The sequence below is a fragment of the Zootoca vivipara genome, chromosome Z (assembly GCF_963506605.1).
Source record: "Zootoca vivipara chromosome Z, rZooViv1.1, whole genome shotgun sequence".
NCBI lineage: Eukaryota > Metazoa > Chordata > Lepidosauria > Squamata > Lacertidae > Zootoca > Zootoca vivipara.
Window position 1 is genome coordinate 37,918,894 of NC_083294.1, and position 20,921 is coordinate 37,939,814.

A 20,921-nucleotide genomic window follows, 5' to 3' on the forward strand; every position below is an offset into this window, starting at 1 on the left:
ACACACACCGCGACGCCACATCCGGCGGAAGGAAAAGGCCTCTCTGTTGACCGTTGGCGACGCTTCCGCTACTCGACGCGTCGGAGGGCCTCCTACCAAGGCCATGGCGCCGGTGTCCCGCTCGCGGAGCCCAGAGGAGTCGCCGTCCTCACGGCGGGAGAGGAGCGACAGTTCAACCAGCCCTTCCCCGCCCAGGTCCAGCCGGAGCAAGAGGTCCCGCGCCCAGTCTCCGTCCCGATCTCGGTCCCGCGAGCGCGGCGGCAGCGGGTTCCGTCAGCGGCCCGGCCCGCTTCACCACTTCGGCCACCGCCATGGCCCAGAGCACTACGGCAAGGAGCAGGAGGAGTCGCTGAGGCAAAGGTACGTGAGGAGGCTTGCTTGCTGGCCTCATCCGGGAAAGGGTCCTGGCGGGTCTCCCCTCTTGTCTATCTCACTTTTGAATATTTCCCCCCTCCCTTCCCTGTTTCGCGTTATTTAATGGGCCGCTTGATTGAGGCTTGCAAAAAGATAGCAGCGCCGAGGCACGTTCGCCACCCTCCTTTAAAAACATCGGAAGGTTAAATAAAGTACCAAGAGAGAGGTGGGGGGGGAGGAGTTGCATGCAAGCTGTGCAGAAAAAGGTGCAGCTTCGGCTGAGGCTTCCCTCTCCCGCCCCCTCCCCGGGTGCCTGCTCCTTCCCCCCCCCCGCACCTTTTGCTAGCCGCAGCTACGAAACGGATAACTCTGAAATCAGTGCGGAGGATCTCAACCCAGGGATAAGGAACTTGTGGATCTCTGGATGTAGTTGGCCGTGCAGACTGGAAGTTGGTGCCCAGCAACATATGGAACGCCCCATGTTCCCTGTCCCGAATCTATACGAATCAGTGTCCAAGTTTAACCAGTTTCTCATAAAAAGTTATGGTAAAAGACAAAGAATGGTTGTGCCTTTATTACGCCCTAGTCATTTCTCTCCCACCCTTTCATTCAGAATGTAGGTATATGGTTAGTTTTGCCATATCTGCAGGTCTCCGTGCTTCCCTTATTTCTGTATACCAGGGTTGCTGTTAAAAAGCATAGAAGCAGGGCTGTTCTGGGGTTTTTATGACAATCTAATTCAAAACCATTTGAGACATAAGATCTAATATGTTGGCTTTATATGGGTTCCAATCCTTATTGGGACCAGGTTGCTGACAGCCTGCCGCCTTTAAAAGTTTTTATCATCTTTGACTTTAGAACTTGGGATGGGAAGAGGCGTGAGAATGGGACCCTCTTGGTGGCAGCACTTTGCCTGTGGCAAGTAGTATTCCAACTCATCCCTTACCCTTGTTATACCCTGCGCTCCTCCCTGGATTGGAAAGGGGTTCGTTTAACCTCCGGTTTGCTAGTAAAACTGAATTACCATGTAACAAAATGATGCATGTCCAAAAAGTGTATCACCAACATGAAATGTTTGGAAAGCTCTGATCTAGGGAGATTATTTGAATTTTTCTTAAAGGGAAAATAATGTTACTGATAAATCAAGTCATTTCCTGCCTTAGCAGTTCCATTCAGCTGTGGGGAACCTCAGCCCAGGTCCAAATGCAGTCCTCCTGGACTCCCTACATCATGAACGAATTACTATGCCCCATAAATAACCCCGAGATGCATTTTTAATAAAAGGACACATTCTACTCATGTAAAAACACACCGATTCCCGGACCAACTGAGGGCCAGATTGAGAAGGCGATTGGGCCGCATCCGGCCCATGGGCCTTAGGTTTCCTACCCCTGCCCTACATCATGCTCTGCTTCCTAGACACCCAAACTTGCACTGTTAACACCTTCCTTGTTGGCTTAAATGTATCATTTAACTGTGATAATGCTTCTTAATTACTCAGACAGAGAGATGTGTGTTGTATGTATTAAAGGTAAAGGGACCCCTGACCATTAGGTCCAGTCGTGTCCGACTCTGGGGTTGCGGCGCTCATCTCACTTTATTGGCCGAGGGAGCCAGCGTACAGCTTCCGAGTCATGTGGCCAGCATGACAAAGCTGCTTCTGGCGAACCAGAGCAGCGCACGGAAACGCCTTTTACTTTCCCGCTGGAGCAATACCTATTTATCTACTTGCACTTTGACGTGCTTTTGAACTGCTAGGTTGGCAGGAGCAGGGACCAAGCAATGGGAGCTCACCCCGTCGTGGGGCTTCGAACCACCGACCTTCTGATCGGCAAGCCCTAGGCTCTGTGGTTTAACCCACAGCACCACCCGCGTGTTGTATGTATTAAGGATGGGCAATACTGTATCTGGTTTTCAACATCACAATATATCGCCAGCTAAATATCACAATATCTCAATATAGCACTATATATATCTGTGGTGGTGGAGGGCCTTGCTGGGCCTCCCTGAGGTGGCAGAACATCCTGCCATACCTCCCTGCAGCGGTGGAGGGTGTGCAGAGCCATAGCTAGGTGATCTTGCACCCCTGGCAGAACTGTCCAGATTGCGCCCCCTACCCATAGACAAATTATTCTTTCCGCCTCTCCTCCAACCCTCCCCTCCACCCATTCAATTCACCTTTTCAAAAGCTTTTCTTATGAAGCAATAATTATTTTTATTTATAGACATATTTCTGGACATATTTTTAGCCGATTTTGCACCGCCCTCTCACATGCACCCCTGGCAGGGACCCACCTCACCACCTCCTAGGTACAGCCCTGAGAGTGCACAGTGCTTTCCTGCAGCAGCAGAGGGCCTTGCCAGACCTCCCCACAGTGGCAAGGGTCCCACAATACCTCCCCATAGTGGTGGAGGGTGCACTGGGTTTCCCCGCAACAGCAGAGGGTGCTGCTGTAGCTCCTTAAGGTGGTGGAGGGTGCGCTATGCTTCCCTGCAGCAGCAGAGGCCTTTGCCATGCCTCCCTGCTGCAGCAGAGGAGGGTGCACCGCGCCCCCCTGCCAGCAGCTAAGGGCTTTGATAAGGCCCCCTGTGGCAGTGGAAGGCAAAAAAATGTAAAAGCACCATATTTTTTGTTCCATAAGACGCACCTGACCAAAAGACGCACCTAATTTTTAGAGGAGGAAAGCCCTGTTTTGGGGGGGATCAGCTCACAGTTGTGCAGCTTCTTTTGCAAAGGGGGAAAGCTCCATTTTTTGAGGGTCAGCTCAAAGTTGTTGAGCTTACCTTGCAAAGGGAAAAAATCCTGTTTTTAAGGGGTTTAACTCACAGTTCTGCAATAAGGTTGTCGATGAGGGAAAGTGGCTCGCAGGCTGAAAACAGTTCCCCACTCCAGTCTATAGCAATGCTGTCTCTTATGTATGGAAGCATCTCTATTCCTGTGTTGTGCATGTTTTTATACATGGAAAATATGTCCTGGATTTTAACAGAGATGCATCTTTTACAGGCGATTAAACGAGAGAGAGAGAATAGGTGAACTTGGAGCACCTGAAGTTTGGGGATTCTCACCAAAGGTTCCTGACCCAGAGTAGGTTTGTGGTTTTTTAATAAATAAATAAATACTGTGCTGCTGTTTTCATTGCTGTAACCTGTCTTGAGGACCTTCTCCTGAATTCTAATAAGGAAGATGGTGATTATCTTTTTCCATTTTGTTTTGTTGTCCCCCCGTGTTGGCTTATTTAGCAACATGGTTTTGTCAAATTTGTGTTCTACTTTACTACATTCCTAAAATCAGATTGTAGAATCCTTTAGCATATTTAGCCCCATATATATAATAAATATTTTAAAATCCAAACAATGGTAAGCTCTCACACAGAAATTTATTTTATTGAAATACTTAAAACGGAAGTCTTTATATGATTTTGGCCACAGCTTTTCAAATTATGATGATATATTTTGCACTTCTACCTACACTAATATTGTTTTGTGCTCTGCCTTTAAATCTAGCTCTGATGAACACACTCCTGCAGAAGATGAAGATGGTACATCTAAAAAGAGCAGCTCTTCTGATTCCAGCTCAGAAGGTATTTTGCACTGATTTGGTGGTGTTTGGGTAACAATCATTAGTATTTGTAGGGACTGAGTTGTCTTGCCTTCCTAGAATGAATGCACTCCAAATGGATTGCTAAAATAAATTGCACCAATAATAATTAATGTTGCCAGTTCCTGACTCAGTGACACTTCCCATTCCCTTAACAGTTGTCATATTATTTGGAAATGATGTCTCCCATCCCTATGCAACAGCAGTCCCCTACCTGTTCTAGAAAGCAATGCTGCAGCTTGGCCTCATAAGTGTAGCAGATGCAATCTGTTGGTCAGGAAGTAACAACCCATAGAGTGGATTGTTTGGCTTGATTGTGAAAACATTTCATTTTCAAATTATTTTCAGAGGAGGAGAAGAGGAAGAAAAAGAAGAAAAGGAAGAGAAAAGCTGCTTCACGTATGTGTAAACCTGTTGTGCAAGACTTGTGTTCCCACCTTGGAATTGTCCTCTTCCTTCTTATGAGCTGCCCCACCCACCCTACAGTTCAAATAAGGAATAGCAAATTCCCATACAGTAGTATTTAAAGTCATATTTATTATTCCATTCATTGTGCAGTATTAACTTCTTCAGTTGTCAAGAATTTTGGCAAATTGAGAATCATATCACAATAGCCCCATACTAACACTGTCCCATTAGACGCTTAAGCTCTCAGGAAGATGAGCTACAATTATATTGCATGAATGTTCATAAATCATAGTGGGGTTTTTTTTAATGAATATCACATGTGGCATAGTGATGCTGGGCCCTCCAGCTCCCATTAGCCTCAGCCAAAGCAGGGGCAGATTTGGCTGCTGCTTTTCTATCCCTACTGTGAATAGTCCAGGACTGCAATGGTAAACTAATTAAATTCCTTATTCAGCTGCTGTGTAATGTATATTAGGCTGGGAAAGTGAGCAAGTGGCTCAAAGTTACCCAGTCTGCTTCCTGGCTGACTTGGAATTTCCATTCTGGTCTTCCCAGTCCTAACCCAACACCATTCACTATACCACACTGGTTTTCCACTCTTCTTTCACTCAAACATTTTATGCCTTACCCCTGCTTATTTTTGTTTTTCTTGGTTATTAACATTTCAGGTGATGAGGAAAAAAAGAAATCCAAGAAGAGGAAAAAGAAGCATAGGAAGTAAGAGCTGTTTTTTAAAAACTTGTAAAATTGGGGAGGGTTTGTGTGTTTCATAACACTAGTATCAAACTCCTATTTCCCCAGCTACTGTGACCAAGAGAACTCTTTGACTCTGCTTTCAACTTCTGCTTTTTGTTTATTTCATTTTGCATTGTTTATTTGGATTTTAGTTTGCTTTCCTTTTGGTCTGGTTATTGTCACCAGTTATGTCAATAATATAGTAAAAGTTTGGTTAGTAAATAGATATGGAACAAAACTAAGGCCACATTCATCTGAAAGAAAGCCTCATTGAACTGGATGAATGGTTTCTGAGTTTGTGTTGTAAAGGAAAAGAGAAAGGGGGGGAAATTTATGCTCTCCGTGCTTCACATCTTCCTTGCGAGCAAGCTTTGTGCTGCACTGTTTGTTGTGTATGCTCCCCAAAAGGCCCAAGATTTTTATTTGGCCCAAAAAAGGTTGCTTTTTCTTGGGCTATTGTTATTTTCCCATAGTATCCTTTATACATTCCGTATATTCTTGTAAGCAACACAAAGCCAAAATGTTTCTTCTTGTTCTTACAAACCTTTCTTCTTCCTTGCTTTGATTTTACATATTTATCCCATTTCCCTCTCACTTCTGAACAGAAAAAAGTCCAAGAAAAAAAAGAGTAAAAAAAGCAGGAAAGACTTCAGTGAGTCAAGCAGTGAAGATTCTGATGATGACGAACAGCAAGAGGATGATCTCTGGATTGAGAGATCAAGTAGGTTTTGAATGCTCATAGCTTCTTGGAAAAACCTGTACACAGGCGCAGCCTTCACTGTTAGATTGGTCTTTGCTACCGGTAAGGAAAAGCATCCCTAAAGAGATGTCAACTGATGTAGGCTTTAAATTTATTCCTTTTGTAATATCGTTATTTAGTTTATACGTATACCCCACCTTTTCCAACAGGAAAAAAAAAAACCAGGTGGGCTAATAAAATGAATATTCCATACAAAATAGAGCAGACCACTGGAAGGCTACCTTTGTGCAGAGTGGCTGGCTGCTGATTGAGTTCAAAGTGGGAGGGACAAGGTGGCAATTAGGCCATGCAGACAGACCCCACAGAAAGGGTGGTAAGGATAAAAATTGTGCAGTTAGGTTAAAAAAAACTGGTTAAATAATGCATTAGAGAAGGTTTTGGTTTCATTCCTCCTTTTATTGCTTTCTTGCAGAAAATGCAGATGCTGTGGATTTCATAGGACCAGAAGCTCCCATTACTCACGCCTCTCAAGATGATCGGCCCTTGAAGTAAGTGCTGCACCTTTAGCTTATTTCAGCATTTGAAATCCAAGGTAGCCCAGGAATCCAAATACAGTTCTTAACTATTATATAGCATATTTAAAATTAACAGATAACAGAGCATATATAATCCTTAATAATCCTCAGCAAGCATCCTATTAGATCAATACTACGTTTCCTGTACAGTGGTACCTTGGTTCTCGAATTTAATCCATTCCGGGAGTCCGTTTGACTCCCGAAACTGTTTGAAAACTGAGGTGTGGCTTCAGATTGGCTGCAGGAGCTTCCTGTACTCAATTGGAAGCCATGTCAGACATTTGGCTTCGGAAAAACGTTTGCAAACTGAAGAATTTCCGGGTTTGCAGCATTCGGGAGCTGATTTGTTCAACAACCAAGCCATTCAGGACCAAGGTACCACTACTACAGATGAGTGGGTCTGGAAAAAATAGTAGTTTGCTTTAAATCCATCTTTTTCATTTATAGCTAAGGTGAAATCTGATGTGGGAACTTCCTGCTCTCATTGGCACTTGGATGGATGGTTCCAGAAGGGGTCGTTTCATGAGTTGAAAATATGGGCCGCAATTGTGTGCCCTGACCTGCTGGTGGACTATAATCTCCCTACTTTCCAGTGCTAATGCACGCGAGAACTATGCTGGAGCCTTATGAAAGCTTCTCTATATTTTGGCTTTCGATGCTGCGACATATGCTGAAACTAGGTGTTCTTACACTTCCTTTTCTAACATGTCTCACCTTGACAGTAAAGGGAAACAGCAATGTGGAATGAACACATTGGCTGCACTGCTTGTCTCAGCATTTTCTTACTGTTGCCCAGACAAAATGGAGAGCTTAACAGCAGAAAATCCAGGTGAAACCATGAGGCCAAAAGAATTAAGATAGTGGAGGCCCACCTACCTCCTTTTCCCCTGTCTATCTTAGAGGCACTTTGTAAGGAGGCTAGGATTGCAATGGTAAACTGAGAAGGGATCCAAGGTTCCAGCTTCCCTTACCTATCTAGGAATTCTTGCACAATATGGGTCTATATATGAAATAATACTTTTAAGTGTCTTGCTTTGTCCTCTTCAACTTCTCTGTATCCATAGCTAGAGACAAGTCGGCGGGGCTTTGGAGTGCCTTTTGTGTGTGTGTGTGTGTGTGTGTGTGTGTGTGTAATGTAATGATCCTGTCTCTTTCTTAAAGCTATGGACATGCTTTACTCCCTGGTGAGGGCGCTGCCATGGCAGAATATGTAAAAGCTGGAAAACGCATCCCTAGGAGAGGTGAAATTGGTCTAACCAGTGAAGAGATTGCATCATTTGAGAAGTCTGGCTATGTGATGAGCGGCAGCAGGTGAGCATTCTGATGGGGATTGCTGTGAAATTTTGCTGCTGTTAAACAGTGTAGGGGGAGACATTTGGGTAATGGCTAATAGAAATTGAGCTAGTAATGAAGGAAATCTTCTCTTCCTGTTGAACATTACTGGTTTTTTGATGCGCCTCATGTTCTCTACAGGCACCGGAGAATGGAAGCCGTGCGTCTGCGTAAGGAGAACCAGATCTACAGTGCAGATGAAAAGAGGGCCCTGGCATCTTTCAACCAGGAGGAGAGAAGGAAGAGAGAGAACAAGATTTTGGCAAGCTTCCGAGAGATGGTCTACAGGAAAACCAAGGGCAAAGACGACAAATGAATGGGATGCTCTTCTTGTGCTTATTGATCATATTGATGACCGTCACCTGTTACAGCGATTTGCAAATAGGTGTCCAGCATCACAGCCCTACTTGCAGGGTGTACTGCTGGTTGAACTTCAGGAAATGGTTTATATGTATCAATAGGAAACTTGACAGGTGTATGTGGATAGCCTGTTCACAAATTTGCTGTATGGCATTAGCAGCAGAAGGACAATGGCCTAAATGAAATGAGGCACGGCTCTATTGCAGACTATTCCAAAATATTGCTAGAAATCCAAGGTACTGTGCCAGTTGATGGATTTAAGAGACACTTTGTAAAATTCTGAGCAGCAAATCAAGACTTGTGGAATTGAAACTTGGCATTTTGTTAAGGTTGCTTTGTTTTCAATCCTTTGCTAAGAGAATGTTGAGTGTACACTATGAGTCACAGAGTGGATCAGAGTGATCTTCCAATGGCATTAGATAATCAAATAAATGTTGGAGAGAATTTTTGGATGCCAAGATCTCAAGTTTTGGGCAAGTACTGTTTGGTGAGAGAACCCCAGCAGGGAGTTGGAAGTCACAATATATTCAGCAAATATTCAGCAAAGTAAAGCATGGAAAAGCATAGGCTGTTTTACCTTTAAAATATGCCCTTTCAAGTGAGTTCCAAATTTTCCCTCTTCCCACAGAATGGGATATGACCACACATTTGGTAAGTTAAAAGATGGTTTACTAACAAACTCTCCAAAGGTCAGATTTATGTGCTCTTCCGCACATAGTCAGGCAGTAAAACTACAGCCAGGCAGTAAAACTTAGTTACAAAGTGATGAAAGTTCCTAGACATAGGAAGTGAACTGGCATAGGAAGTGAAGAGTAATGTGTGAGAGCCATGCTGCTAAGCTGGAGTAACCAGTTCAAACCTCTTCACGTGCTAAGGTGCTCAGGTAGACTGAGAGGAAATGATAGGTTTGATTACCTATTTCTTCCCAAGGTAAGGGAACTGACATAGTTAAGTCTGGCAGGACAGCTAACTCTATTATATTAACCATTTCATGCATTAGACTTAAGCATGTTGGTAAAGGCGCTGTGGGCTAAACCACAGAGTCTAGGGCTTGCTGATCAAAAGGTCGGCGGTTCGAATCCCTGCAATGGGGTGAGCTCCCGTTGCTCAGTCCCAGCTCCTGCCCACCTAGCAGTTCAAAAGCACATGCAAGTAGATAAATAGGGACCGCTCCGGCGGGAAGGTAAACGGCGTTTCCGTGCGCTGCTCTGGTTTGCCAGAAGCAGCTTTGTCATGCTGGCCACATGACCCGGAAGCTGTCTGGCTCCCTCGGCCTATAGAGCGAGGGTTATATGGGGCTGGTTATCCCACAATAACAGATGGTGCAAATTGATTGTACCATTGATTGCACAAAGACAAAAAGTCATTAACACAGCCTTTTTAAGCTTCAGAACAGTTTTGTTTGTTGTACATTAGTGAGACTTAATTCTCTTTTACTAGATTTTAAGTGACTTAAATTATAGTCTTTTTCAGTGGCTCGGATTCCTTGTAAATGGAGCAGCTCTCTTTGTGCAGATTTGTACATTTTAATTATGAATATATTTTATAATTTTAATAAGAAGCTGTATAGTGCTGCAGCAGAGTGTCTTCCAGTGACTGGCCTATTTCTGAGCCAGCAGTGGAATGGGCATTTGCGCCCTCCCGTTTCTCTTAGTACAGATTTGCTTTCATCATCCTGTACATTAACTAGTATGGTTAAGTCTGACCGATAGCTCATCAAGAGAGAGAACTATTTGAAGATTGTAAGCATCTTCCTACCTGACTTCATTGTGCAAATAGAGTTTCAGTGGGACGAAACAAGTTAGATATCCATAGGCTTTGATGGGCTGAAAACATAACCCCTATTGTAGGCAAAGTCTTTATGCCAGTATTGAAATGTGTCTGGCATGTACCATCCACAGGGACTTCTGAGCACCTCTGCTCTTTCAGAAGCCTCAAACCCAACCTAAAAAATCTCCCTCCCAAGTTCAGGGGACCCTCAGGGGCACCTCTGACATGGCACAAGGAACTGTGATGCAAAGGTTGGGAGGGAATGGTGAAGCAATAAAATGTGTACAGGGAGTGGGCTTGATGTGCATCCTGTGTACCATTCCTTTCACAATTCCAAAACCACGTATTATTTCTGGAAAGTTACATTTAAAATTGTTCCCCTGGGTGCACCTTAGTTGTTTTTTTATCTATGGCTTGTCAGTTTCAAGCCATGACTCGTTCTTTGAAACAAGTATAAAAATAAACACTTCAATTTGACAGTGTTTGAAAGCACTTGCCATTTGGAAAATTGGAACTCGGGGCTGTGGCTCACAAGCATGGCTTGAATTAAGATCACATGTCAACGGCTTAGTGTGCATGTTGCAGTCTATGGTACTAACTTGCTATTCCTCATGTAGGTGAACAACTGGGACTGATGAGAGCGAGAATTCCCAATAAAAAAATTGTGGGATGTAATCCATTGGTGCAGTCAAATGCAACATTCCTTGTTTCCCTAGAGGGGACACATGCAGGGGGACATCCAGTCAGTGTAACTTCCTGTACCACTGGTCGCGAGCTCCTTCCCCTGCTTGTGACCTGGGAGATGGGCATGGCTCTGGCTGACTCCTTAAAGAGCTGAGTCATGCAGCCATTTTCTCACTTGTTTTCCTCATGTCTTGCTTGCTGATCTTTTGCTGCCACTGCTCTCCTGCAACCATTTTCTATTCTTAATGTAATTTTGCCATCTGCTGGCTCTTAGCCAGCAGCACATGAGTTCAGTCTCCATATGAGATGAACTTACAGTTTCTTTGTGTAACTACCAAGTAAAGTCTGCCTTTCAGGAATCATATTGTGAACTGAAATGTGAGTAAACTTTTTGTTACTTTACTCAGAAAGACTTGTGTCTTTATTCTTTTAAGAGGGATTAAAGGGGACACCAGGAAATAATCTTAACTAAAAGATTCAAATGAATCTACAAACTACGGTAGCTTCCAGCTATATTGAGGGGAATTTGCTCTGCTACATCATAATACTTAATCAATATATCCTTCCCTACCATCCTTAGCATTCCCACAAAAACCATTAAGCATATTTCAATGAGTTTAAAGAAAAAGAATACATAAAACATTTTAAAAGGTAGAGGAAAACAAAAATAACAACACAACAGTAAAATATAATTAAGTATTCCCAATAGTAAGGGATAATGGGAGTAGTTGTCCAAAACATCTGGAGGTCTAGCTTACGACAGAGTGACATGCAAATATAACCCCATGCAAATTCTCTTTAAAATAGTTTTACAGACATTGGCAGTGTAAGCAAGGCTTTGTTTCCTAACATGGTACCCTCCAGATGTTGTGGAGTACAATTTGCATCTGCCCCAGCCAGCCTGGTGAATGGTCATGAATTATGTTGGGAGGGGAGCACCACGTTTGCTACCCTTGGTCTACGTAGACTTGGAAGGTTGCAATAAGTAGATATATCTGCCATGTCTACTGCAAGATTAAGGCCACTGATGCTTTGTGGGTTTGATCAAGTAACAATTACTCTCCAAAAATTAAGCCTTCTAACACGGGACAGAAAGACCTAAAATGACAAGCTGACTACAGATGTGCACAACTTTTATTCATAAAAACTAGCAGAAAACCTAGAAGAGAGTTTTTAGTTTGTAACAATTCTGCAGGAACTAAAAAGTGATGGTCTCCATCATGATTATTTTGCTTTCAATCACATCTTTGAGCCATTTTTCTTTGAATCGACTCTCTCCTGGCCTATAGAGAGAGACAGCAGAAGAAATGTAACACAAGAGTTGGGTTACTTAACACATCTGGGTTGGGAACTATGGTTTGTTTGTTTTTCTGAAAAGTTAAATCCCTAACAATATTCATCATAATAATCTACTGTCTTGAGTTTGGGTTACAACAATTTAAAATACAAAACAGATTACAGTCACAGGAATAGGGTGAATCCTGATTTTTTTTAAGGCCTGTTTTGACATGGCTCAAATGCACTATGTGCTAACAGTTCTGTCTTGATGTCCGTGCCACCTTTAGCTTGTTCCTGCACACATCTGTACTTTTAGTGCACTGATTTGTGCCTTTTAACCCGTTTATGGTGACTTTTAAAAAACCCAAAGGAAAAAAACCCTTAATTTCTGCAACCAAAATCTGAGTGCTCTTCCACACAGAAAAAAACAAAATTTGTGTCAAGGGATGGGATCCAGTGAACTTGTTCCATTAGCTAGGGGCTGCCATACGTCCGGAATTTCAAAGCCGGAATTGATGGGTACTTTATCCTGGATCGTAGGCAATTCAATTGAAAAATCATGATTTTTTTGGGGGGGGGCGATCTTTGTAAAAGCTCAACAACTTTCGGGGTGTCCTGGATTTTTACTTTTTGAAATATGGCAACCCTACATTAGCAGAAGGATTTACACTTGCACAATTGAAATTTGCCCTGTCTCTGCACACCCCGCCCCCACTCATAATCAACTCCTGAGAGCTGTGGGAAACCCAGGACAGATCTTCGAGTCACACAGGGGTATATGAAAGCACACACTTTATGCAAGCGTAAATTCCTGCACTACCAGAATGGGTTACTTAACACTGCATTGGATGCAACCTTCTTAGGTCCTTAAATAGGCATAGTGTCCAGTAATGAGCATGTGGTCAAATTTTGGGGAAGCCACTTAAACTCAGGGCACATCTTGAATAAACAATCCTTTAGCACTAAGCAGTAGAATCCTAGACATTCCTGGTAGGTAGGTATAGGATTGCAGGCTAAGAGATTAATCTTCAGTGAATGTAGTTGAAAAAAAGTTTGCCAACTTTTCATTGAGCCCTTTTTAAAAAAATCAGTCATGTGTCCTGAAAACTGTAGCAGATTATGGTACATTTTTTGCAGTTGATTTCTGCACAAGAGCAGGCCTGGATTCTTCTAAGCCAGCAGTCCTAGTTGCAAATCAAAGAGACACAGAGAAAGGCAGGTACAATTCACTCCTAGATGGGTTTGCAAGATGAGCAGATCTTTCCCCGTAACAACACATTTGGCAAAATGTATCATACCACCATTATTTCATGGATTATTTTTAAAATAGAAAATACCTGTGAATTAGCTTATTCGTCTCCACCACAAAGAATACTTCAACAGGTAATGTCTGCATATAATGAGGGAGGGAAAAATCATACTTTGTTTAAACTCTGAGAATGTCGGGCTTCCATTTTGCTTTTCAAAATCACCCTTCCCTGCAAGGGCTTTCTGGTCCTCATGGACACTAATAAACTCAAAATGTAACAGCAATAGGAAATTTGGAAGCAAGAGAAGCCTGACTGTAATGTTGGGGTCTGATGGGCATGCCTATAGGGTCTTGGTACTATGCATACAATAAGCCTCTGCAGCTCAACCTTTCCAAAAGTATTTCAAAATTGTATTTCAGTTATTTTTAAACAGTTCTGTACCACGGTTCATCAAAATAAATTCCAGGGTGGTGTGCTGCATATGCAGATTTAAATGCAATAATGATAATAATAAAAGAATGTTATCCTAAAAAGGTAGCAGTAGTTAGTCAGTCTTTTAACTTGGAAAAAAGGAGAGAAAAGCTTGGCCAAAGTGTGTAAAATTATGTGTTGGGTGGATCAGCAACAGTTTTCCTGTTCTTACAAAACCAAAAGCCAGGACGTCTGATTAAGCTGATAAAGAGATACAGGACAGGCAAAAGAAAGTGCTTCTAGGTGTAAGGAACCTTTGACTCTCCAGAAGTTGCTGACTTCAACATCCCTGACCATTATGGGCTCTGCTTACTGGGGTTCATGGGGGGTTGTAATTCAGCAACAAATGGAGGGCCAAAAGTTCCCCATATCTGCTCTATTGGTTTTTAGCTGAGGTTCACTTGGCTTGTTCTGCTGTTTTTATCCCTGGCATTTTGCTGCTGTCTGATTTACTGTACTGACAGAGGACAAGATAGTTGTACAGTGTTCTCGAAGCTACCAACATGACTTTGACCAAACTGTGGGAGGCAGTGGAAGACAGGAGTGCCTGGCGTGCTCTGGTCCATGGGGTCACGAGGAGTTTGACACGACTAAACGACTAAACAACAACAATTGTTTTCACTACTTCTGCAGACCCCCTTGAAGCAGTGTAAGTTCTATACATAAACCAATTCATACCACAGCCATGTGGGGTCACATTCCCTGCCTCTGCCATTTTTGGGGTGGATGACAAGGTAAATCATACCTAAAGACAGAAGTATATCAGAAGATCCTTTCCTGTTTGTACCACTACAGAGGAAACTGTCCAAAACTTGTTATTAGTTATTTGCAATGTAAGTTGCAACTAAAGTTAGAAACTGCTTACGGTACATGCCAAAATGGCTTCTACAAGTATAAAATCAGTTACAAAATCAAAATGTAATTTAAATACGTGACAAAACAATTCCATCAAAGCCTTAAAAGCTTTCATAATTAGACTATACTATAAATGCACAACAGTTTAAACAGTTTATAAACAATTAAATGAGGAGGGTGGATTTCAGTGTCACGGTTCATAATCATTCCATCAGCACAAGTATTTCTGCTTGCCAGACAGAATGATCTTCTCTCCTCCAATTTGTGGGGGATGTGGGGGCATGATGGGGCAGAGGAGTGGGAAGAAAGTATCATAACGCTGACAGGAATTTTTAGACTGTCCGCCACTAGCACAATTATTTAGTTCAAGTTCTTAGGAAGTTCAGGTTCAGGGGACTGTTCTGCCTAAACATGTGTGCCTTCAAATAAAGGGAGTGTGATCAAGCACTTGGCAAATGATCAAGTTTATAGATCTCAGAAGTTCAGACTTGATCCTATTGAGGGTGTTCTCTCCCCCTTCCTGCTTTCTATTTTATTTTATATAAGAATATTTCATTATCCTCTGGGCTTATAGGTCTTCAGAGGAGGTGTCAAAATACTTACTGATGGTTTGATTTTGGAAATCTCTATGACAAAATAGACACATGCTGTTGCTCGTGGGATGGGCTTTCTACAAGTTGGGATACTCCAGCGGACCCGGTAATAGTATCTCGTGGAATACTCTAGTTCCTCTTCATTGATATAGTTTGTCCAATGTAGCCAGCTCTCATGAAGCTCCCATGTCTGTGGAATAAACATAAGCCATGATGTGGCCTCATCCAGAATCATTTGCTCGCATTTGCCAACAATTGAACATACCTGCTGTGTGTCAAGCACATGTCAAGTCTTTAGTCTTTAGTCTTTAGAGACTCCGGACGGGATAAACCAGGACCGTGAGAGAGATCATATGCTTGCATATACACAATCATACAAAAAAAAAAGTGCACGGCTTCCCCTGCCTTGCCTCTGCTGCGCTACGGAAGGATCTCTCTCTTTCCTCCTGGTTTCTTCTCCGTTAGAGGGGAAGGAGAAGGAGGCAGGCGTGTGCCGGCGAAAGGGAAAGGGAGGGTAGTGGATAGAGAGAGAGAGAGAGCCGTGAGTGATGCGGCTGCTGGGCTGAAGGATTGCTTAGCCATTACTGAGGGGCGAAAGCAGGAGAGCGGGTGGGCGGGCGGGTGCACCTGCGGAGGAAGGGGGAATTAGTCCCTGGAAGTGTGTGTGGATTTGGGGGGGGGGGTTGGAAGGGCTGCTGCAACTGGGACCAGCGAGGGGAGAGAGAGAGAGAAGAGAGAGAGAGAGAGAGAGAGAGAGAGAGAGAGGGAGGGAGGGAGGGAGGGAGGGAGAGGGAGAGGAGTAGAAAAAAGAGGGTGGGAAATGGGGAGGGAGAGAGGAAGCTGAGGAGGCAGCTGGCTGGGGCAGGGGGCGGGGAAGGGACTGAGTGAGGGGCTGAGGTGGTGGCGGTGGGTGAGTCACGGGGGGAACCCCGCTAATTAATTCTAGCACCCATTAATTTAATGGGCTTCATGATACTAGTATACAATGATGATTCATTTGTGAACCTGCATCGTCTCACCAAAAAAAAAAAAAGTGTACCACTATTTATAAGGATGCGACAAAAAGTGTTACCTGCCCAAATATAGGGTTGCCATAGATGGATCCTAAGGGGAATGTGGTGTTGGCATACCTGACAGCTCCTGACTGGATTGCCTGCACTAACAGTCATTAAGGATGGGAGAAAAAAAGGGCCTCTCCCCCACCTTCTGTCACAGCAGCCAGATAGTGAAGAGAAACAGGGTTGGGTGTGGTTTCTGCACGTACTCTGCCTTGAATTCCAAGGCGGAAGAACGATGGCTATAAATGAGCATAAATGTTTAACTGTGTGGTTGAGGATGTATATTGACTGCAGGTTCCTTTGGTCTTTTTCACATGAGTTGCAGAAAAACTTGCAATTAATGATAACCGTCAGATTCACTGCCATATTTTTATTGTTTTATTCTATGCTATTAGTCATTCATTGCTGTATATTTAATGTACCTGCAGCACCCCAGAAAAAAAGATAACAAAATATTGTTGCTCTTATTAACATCAGAATCAATTATTTAGTACAATAAAGCTGCGATCTTAACCCACTTACCATGGACTCAGGCCCAATGAACACAGTGGAACGTATTTCCAAGTACACCTCTATAGCAGTGGCTCCCAATTAGCTAAGTACCTGTACTGTGGGGTTTTTCAAAAGCCAAGCCATGGACTTTTGAAAAATTTGAAATCTCTATGGTAGTTTTTGTTATGTGAATTGTGCCACAGACATACTGGGTGGGTTATGCGGACCCCTTGAGGGAACCACTGATATAAAAGATTGCACTGTGTGCCTCCAAACATGCAGGCCCTTTTCAGCGGATTCTCACAGCATATAAATGCATCCAGACAGTCATGTCGCTTGGCTAAAAGCATTGAGTAAGTATCCAATTTTAAACTTACTTTTAAATACTCCTCAATCTGCGCCAGTCCATCCAATACTGTGAAATCCTTGCACCTCATCCATTTAATATTTGGTACTGGATATTTGATTCCTGGAACTGAAGGGAAGGGCATAGATTAATCTCTGGTGTGGGTGGCTTTTATACCATCCAGGAGGCATCAAAAGCATAGCAAGTTAATGCTGTAATACCTGCCTCTGTCTTTTGCAGGTGTCTAATAGTGTATACTGCATCTCTGATAACATCTCTCACAATAGACTCTGCTGCCATCCTGGTGGCTTCTGGAGCTGGATCTTCAGCTTCCATGGATGCATCTACAGCTTTTACAGATGCATCTTTGCCTTCCACGTTAGTGGTCAACTCCTCCATTATCCACAACTCTAGAAAGAGAGGATGAGAATAGCACACAGGGTCATAAGGATCATTGCTGAGAATTTGACCTACACAGCAAGCAAAACTGCATATTTGGCATAACCTACTCTGCCACTGCTAATCATAGAAAATATCACAACCCCATCATCATTCTTAAGAAAAGCATTTTGGGCTGTTACACAGGGCAGACCTGGTTTACCACTGAATGTATGCTCACTTGGGAGCTGCAACTAATCCTGGTTCTCTGTAAAAACACAGAAAGGGCCTTATACTGAGTCAGCCTATTGGCCTACCTAGCTTGCCAGCACGGACTGGCAGCAATTCTCCAGGGTTTAAGATAGGATTCTTTCCCAACCCCAAATAGAGAATTGGGGGGGGGGGGTTGAACCCTGGGCCCTTTTGCTGCAGAGCATACAGGGCTACGACTCAAACACATCTTTGTCACATTCTTTCATTACATTTTGCAGTGTACGCCTTGAAAAGTATTTGGTGTATGCCTGCAAATCATAATCTGCAAAGAGGGAATGAAAATTCATGAATGAGACTGTTCCTTTGCATTTCTTTAGTCCTCTCATTTCCACTGCATTCAGCCACAAATGCAAATAATTAAGAATCAGAAAGTGGGTACTCATTGCTCTGAGAAATAATCACCAAGGGCCGTTGTACGCAAGTCAGCACTTCCTCCGATCCCGCAAAGGATGGTAGATCACTCCACTACCTGCTTGAAAATGCCTTCCAGATGCTTTTCTCTTGTGATCGGAGCTGCTTTATTTCCTCTGAGATGCAGGTTCCCAGGGCTCATTAAGCAGCTGGCTCTCAGGCTTCTGTGACAAGTGTTTGGTCACAATCATCGCCTGGGCAACAGCAGTTCATCCAATAGAGCTGCAGGTTTGATGTACAGGCATTCCATCCTACTTAAAGGAAAAAAGAACATTGGTGGAGATCAGCTCTTAGCACACAGTGTGCAGCCAATGATATTGTTAGGCGTTCAAGAGACTGGGAAGTGATTAATGCGAGTTGGGTGGTGTTTTCACATTTTGGAGCAGGGCAGGGGAGATCCATTTTCAGCCCACATCATGCGTGCACTTTTTGCATGTTACTTTTTTGAGGGGTAGGAGGGAATTAGGGCCTTTAGAATAGCCATGGTTAAAAGATGCTTTTGACTGGAGGGAGGAAAATTATTGGTGCTTTCTAGGCCACAAAATTTGGGCATGCAGCAACCCAGTTTGTGAACTAGCTAACAATTAAATAGTCAAACATAGGCTGCGCACACACCATTGCTTCCCCTAAAACTGTAGTTCACACCCCTCCCTAGGGTAAAATTCCCAGCACCCTTAACAAACCACAGGTCCCGGGATTCTCTGGGTACAGTCAAATGCTTTAAATGAGCATTAAATGTGTTGTGTGTGCACAACCACAGAAGAGGATGCTGACTATGCGCATCTCTGCAAGATTGCGTGCTCTGGCTTTCCTTCTATCAAATCAGCCTCTGTCTCCTAGCTGTATACTAGTCAGGAATGGGAAATTAACGGTGTGCTGTTCCCTAAAACATAATTTATACTCACCCTTCCCTCTTTCCCGTGGCCTGAAACAAAGCCTGTCGCAATCCTGTGTTAAAATCCTAACAGGATCTAATATGATATAATATTAGATTACCAGCACCAGGATGGGGCCTGAATTGGCGTCTGAGAACACACAAGTGATGGGCATAGAATGTTATCATGCCTGTATCCCTTCTCATTCAGGGAAGCTGTAGAATTACTTGCCTTTACAGAAGGCCACATACTGCAACTCTTCAGAAGCATATCAGGAGATATGCCAATAACATATGCAGAATGACTCCTTCCTGTTTGTAATCAGGGACCCTGTACCTTTATGTCAGGAATAGGGAACTCGTGGCCCTCTAGAACAGGCATCCCCAAACTGCGGCCCTCCAGATGTTTTGGCCTACAACTCCCATGATCCCTAGCTAACAGGACCAGTGGTCAGGGAAGATGGGAATTGTAGTCTGAAACATCTGGAGGGCCGAAGTTTGGGGATGCCTGCTCTAGAAGATGTAATACTTGAAACCATCAGCCCCAGCCCCAACCAACCTGGCCAAATGCCAGGGATGCTGGAAGCTGTAGTGCAGGGATGGGAGAATCTGCAACGCTCCAGATGTTGCTCCCTCAGCCCTGCCCATTGGCCATGCAGGTTGGTGAGCTGGAATCTAACCACATCTGGAGGGCCCCGTTCCCCACCCCTGCTGTAGTGCTTCAACACCTGGAGGCCTATAGCCATGCCACTCCTGTTTTTAAGGCACTTCTGGCTGGGATGCAAGGCAGGGCCTGTTCGGTTATGGCTCCCAGGATATGGAACTCCCTTCCCCTGAGAGGCCTGATTGGCCCCTTCATTAATGGGCTTTTTGTTAGCTGTAACAAAGAGAACACCCAGCTTTTCCAGGACTGCGTTGGGTTTTAGTACCTCTGCTATGAAGTCTTCTGGACATTACCATTTTAATTTTGGATTGGATTGGCTCTTAGTGGGTCTGTTTCACCCCACCCACCCCCCAAAAAAACACCCAGGATAAAAGCATTTGTATTAAAAAATAAAAAATAAACCACAGTGGATCATCTCGTGTGCAGGTGCTTAGTTCCTGCACATTCTAAAAGAAATCAATGCATGTTGGTGCCCCCAGTTTTAGAAGTGACAATAATGTCATCTCAGAACTTTTAGAAACAATGACTGAGATCTTTCATGTTTTTGAGTGTGAGATATTTAGCCTCCAGATCAGCTATCTCCTCTAACTGCTTGTGACAGGAAATCTGGGTTCCCGTTTTAATCAATTTTCAAACGCTTCCTTTGAAATGATGTTCTGGATTTCTCTGAGAAACAAACAAGGCTTTTTATTTATTTCAGTGACCTCAACTGCTGCAAAAGACACATGTAGATAGGAAGCACAATGAATTTGCCACGATTAGAGGGCCAACAGTTTTCTACAACAACAACAATCTTTTTTTCTTTCTTTTTTTGCAAGCAATGTGGTCTTTTTTTCTTCCACTGATTTTGAATCCAAGTCACCATGTAAAAAAACAAAACAAAACTTTCGAAACTGAAACACAGATGAAATATTGTCACTCATTTGGGAAGAAACATCCACAAATTCTCAGAGCAGAAATGGTTTTAGTCTCTCACTTGCTAGAAATATTTATTAGTATTAGTATTAAGTACTAGACATATTTCACCAGAAACTGGAGCTTTTAGCAAGCTTTTAAAGTGTTACAAGTGTGGGATAACCAGTCTCATATAACCAACATTATTAAGACTAATTAATGCACGAAGGGGTTAAGACCATAGATTACCAGCTGTCCTGCCAGTCTTAGCCTAGGTCACTTCCCCTTATATTGGAAGATTAATGGTAAACAAGTCTATTGTTCACCATCAATCTACCTGAGAAGCTCAATGTGTAAAGAGGTTTGAGGTGGTTGCTGCAGCTGAGATTGGATGGCTCTCACAAGCCACTCTTAAATTCCTATGCTAATAATTTAGGAACTTTCACCACTGTAACTAATCCCAAGTTTTACTGCCTGTGCAACATTCTAAAGCACATGAATCTTGACTTTTAGAAAGTTTGTAAGTAAACAATTTTTAGCTTACCAAATGCGTCATCTTTTCCTATGC

The 20,921-nt window shown here is 43.3% G+C and overlaps 2 protein-coding genes across 3 annotated transcripts; one reads left to right on the plus strand and one right to left on the minus strand.

Annotated features, from left to right (window-relative positions):
- Positions 1-42: 42 nt before the first annotated feature.
- On the plus strand, positions 43-11,696 carry NKAP (NFKB activating protein). The gene is made up of 9 exons (XM_060270183.1): positions 43-360; positions 3,359-3,439; positions 3,859-3,935; positions 4,301-4,351; positions 5,029-5,077; positions 5,701-5,816; positions 6,268-6,343; positions 7,532-7,681; positions 7,844-11,696. Exons 1-9 carry the CDS (start codon positions 104-106, stop codon positions 8,016-8,018), a joined length of 1,032 nt encoding a protein of 343 aa, XP_060126166.1. The 5' UTR covers positions 43-103; the 3' UTR covers positions 8,019-11,696.
- AKAP14 (A-kinase anchoring protein 14) lies at positions 11,674-18,082 on the minus strand. Of its 2 annotated transcripts, none has more exons than XM_035114130.2 (6): positions 17,980-18,082; positions 17,081-17,269; positions 16,891-16,988; positions 14,974-15,153; positions 13,132-13,184; positions 11,674-11,799 (listed from the first exon to the last, which is right to left on the minus strand). In XM_035114130.2, the coding sequence occupies exons 2-6, from the start codon at positions 17,256-17,258 to the stop codon at positions 11,715-11,717; spliced, it is 594 nt and encodes a 197-aa protein (XP_034970021.1). In that variant the 5' UTR covers positions 17,259-17,269; positions 17,980-18,082; the 3' UTR covers positions 11,674-11,714. The 2 variants fall into 2 exon arrangements, with proteins under 2 accessions (XP_034970021.1, XP_034970020.1); XM_035114129.2 differs by having other exon boundaries at positions 17,913-18,082.
- Positions 18,083-20,921: the final 2,839 nt, after the last annotated feature.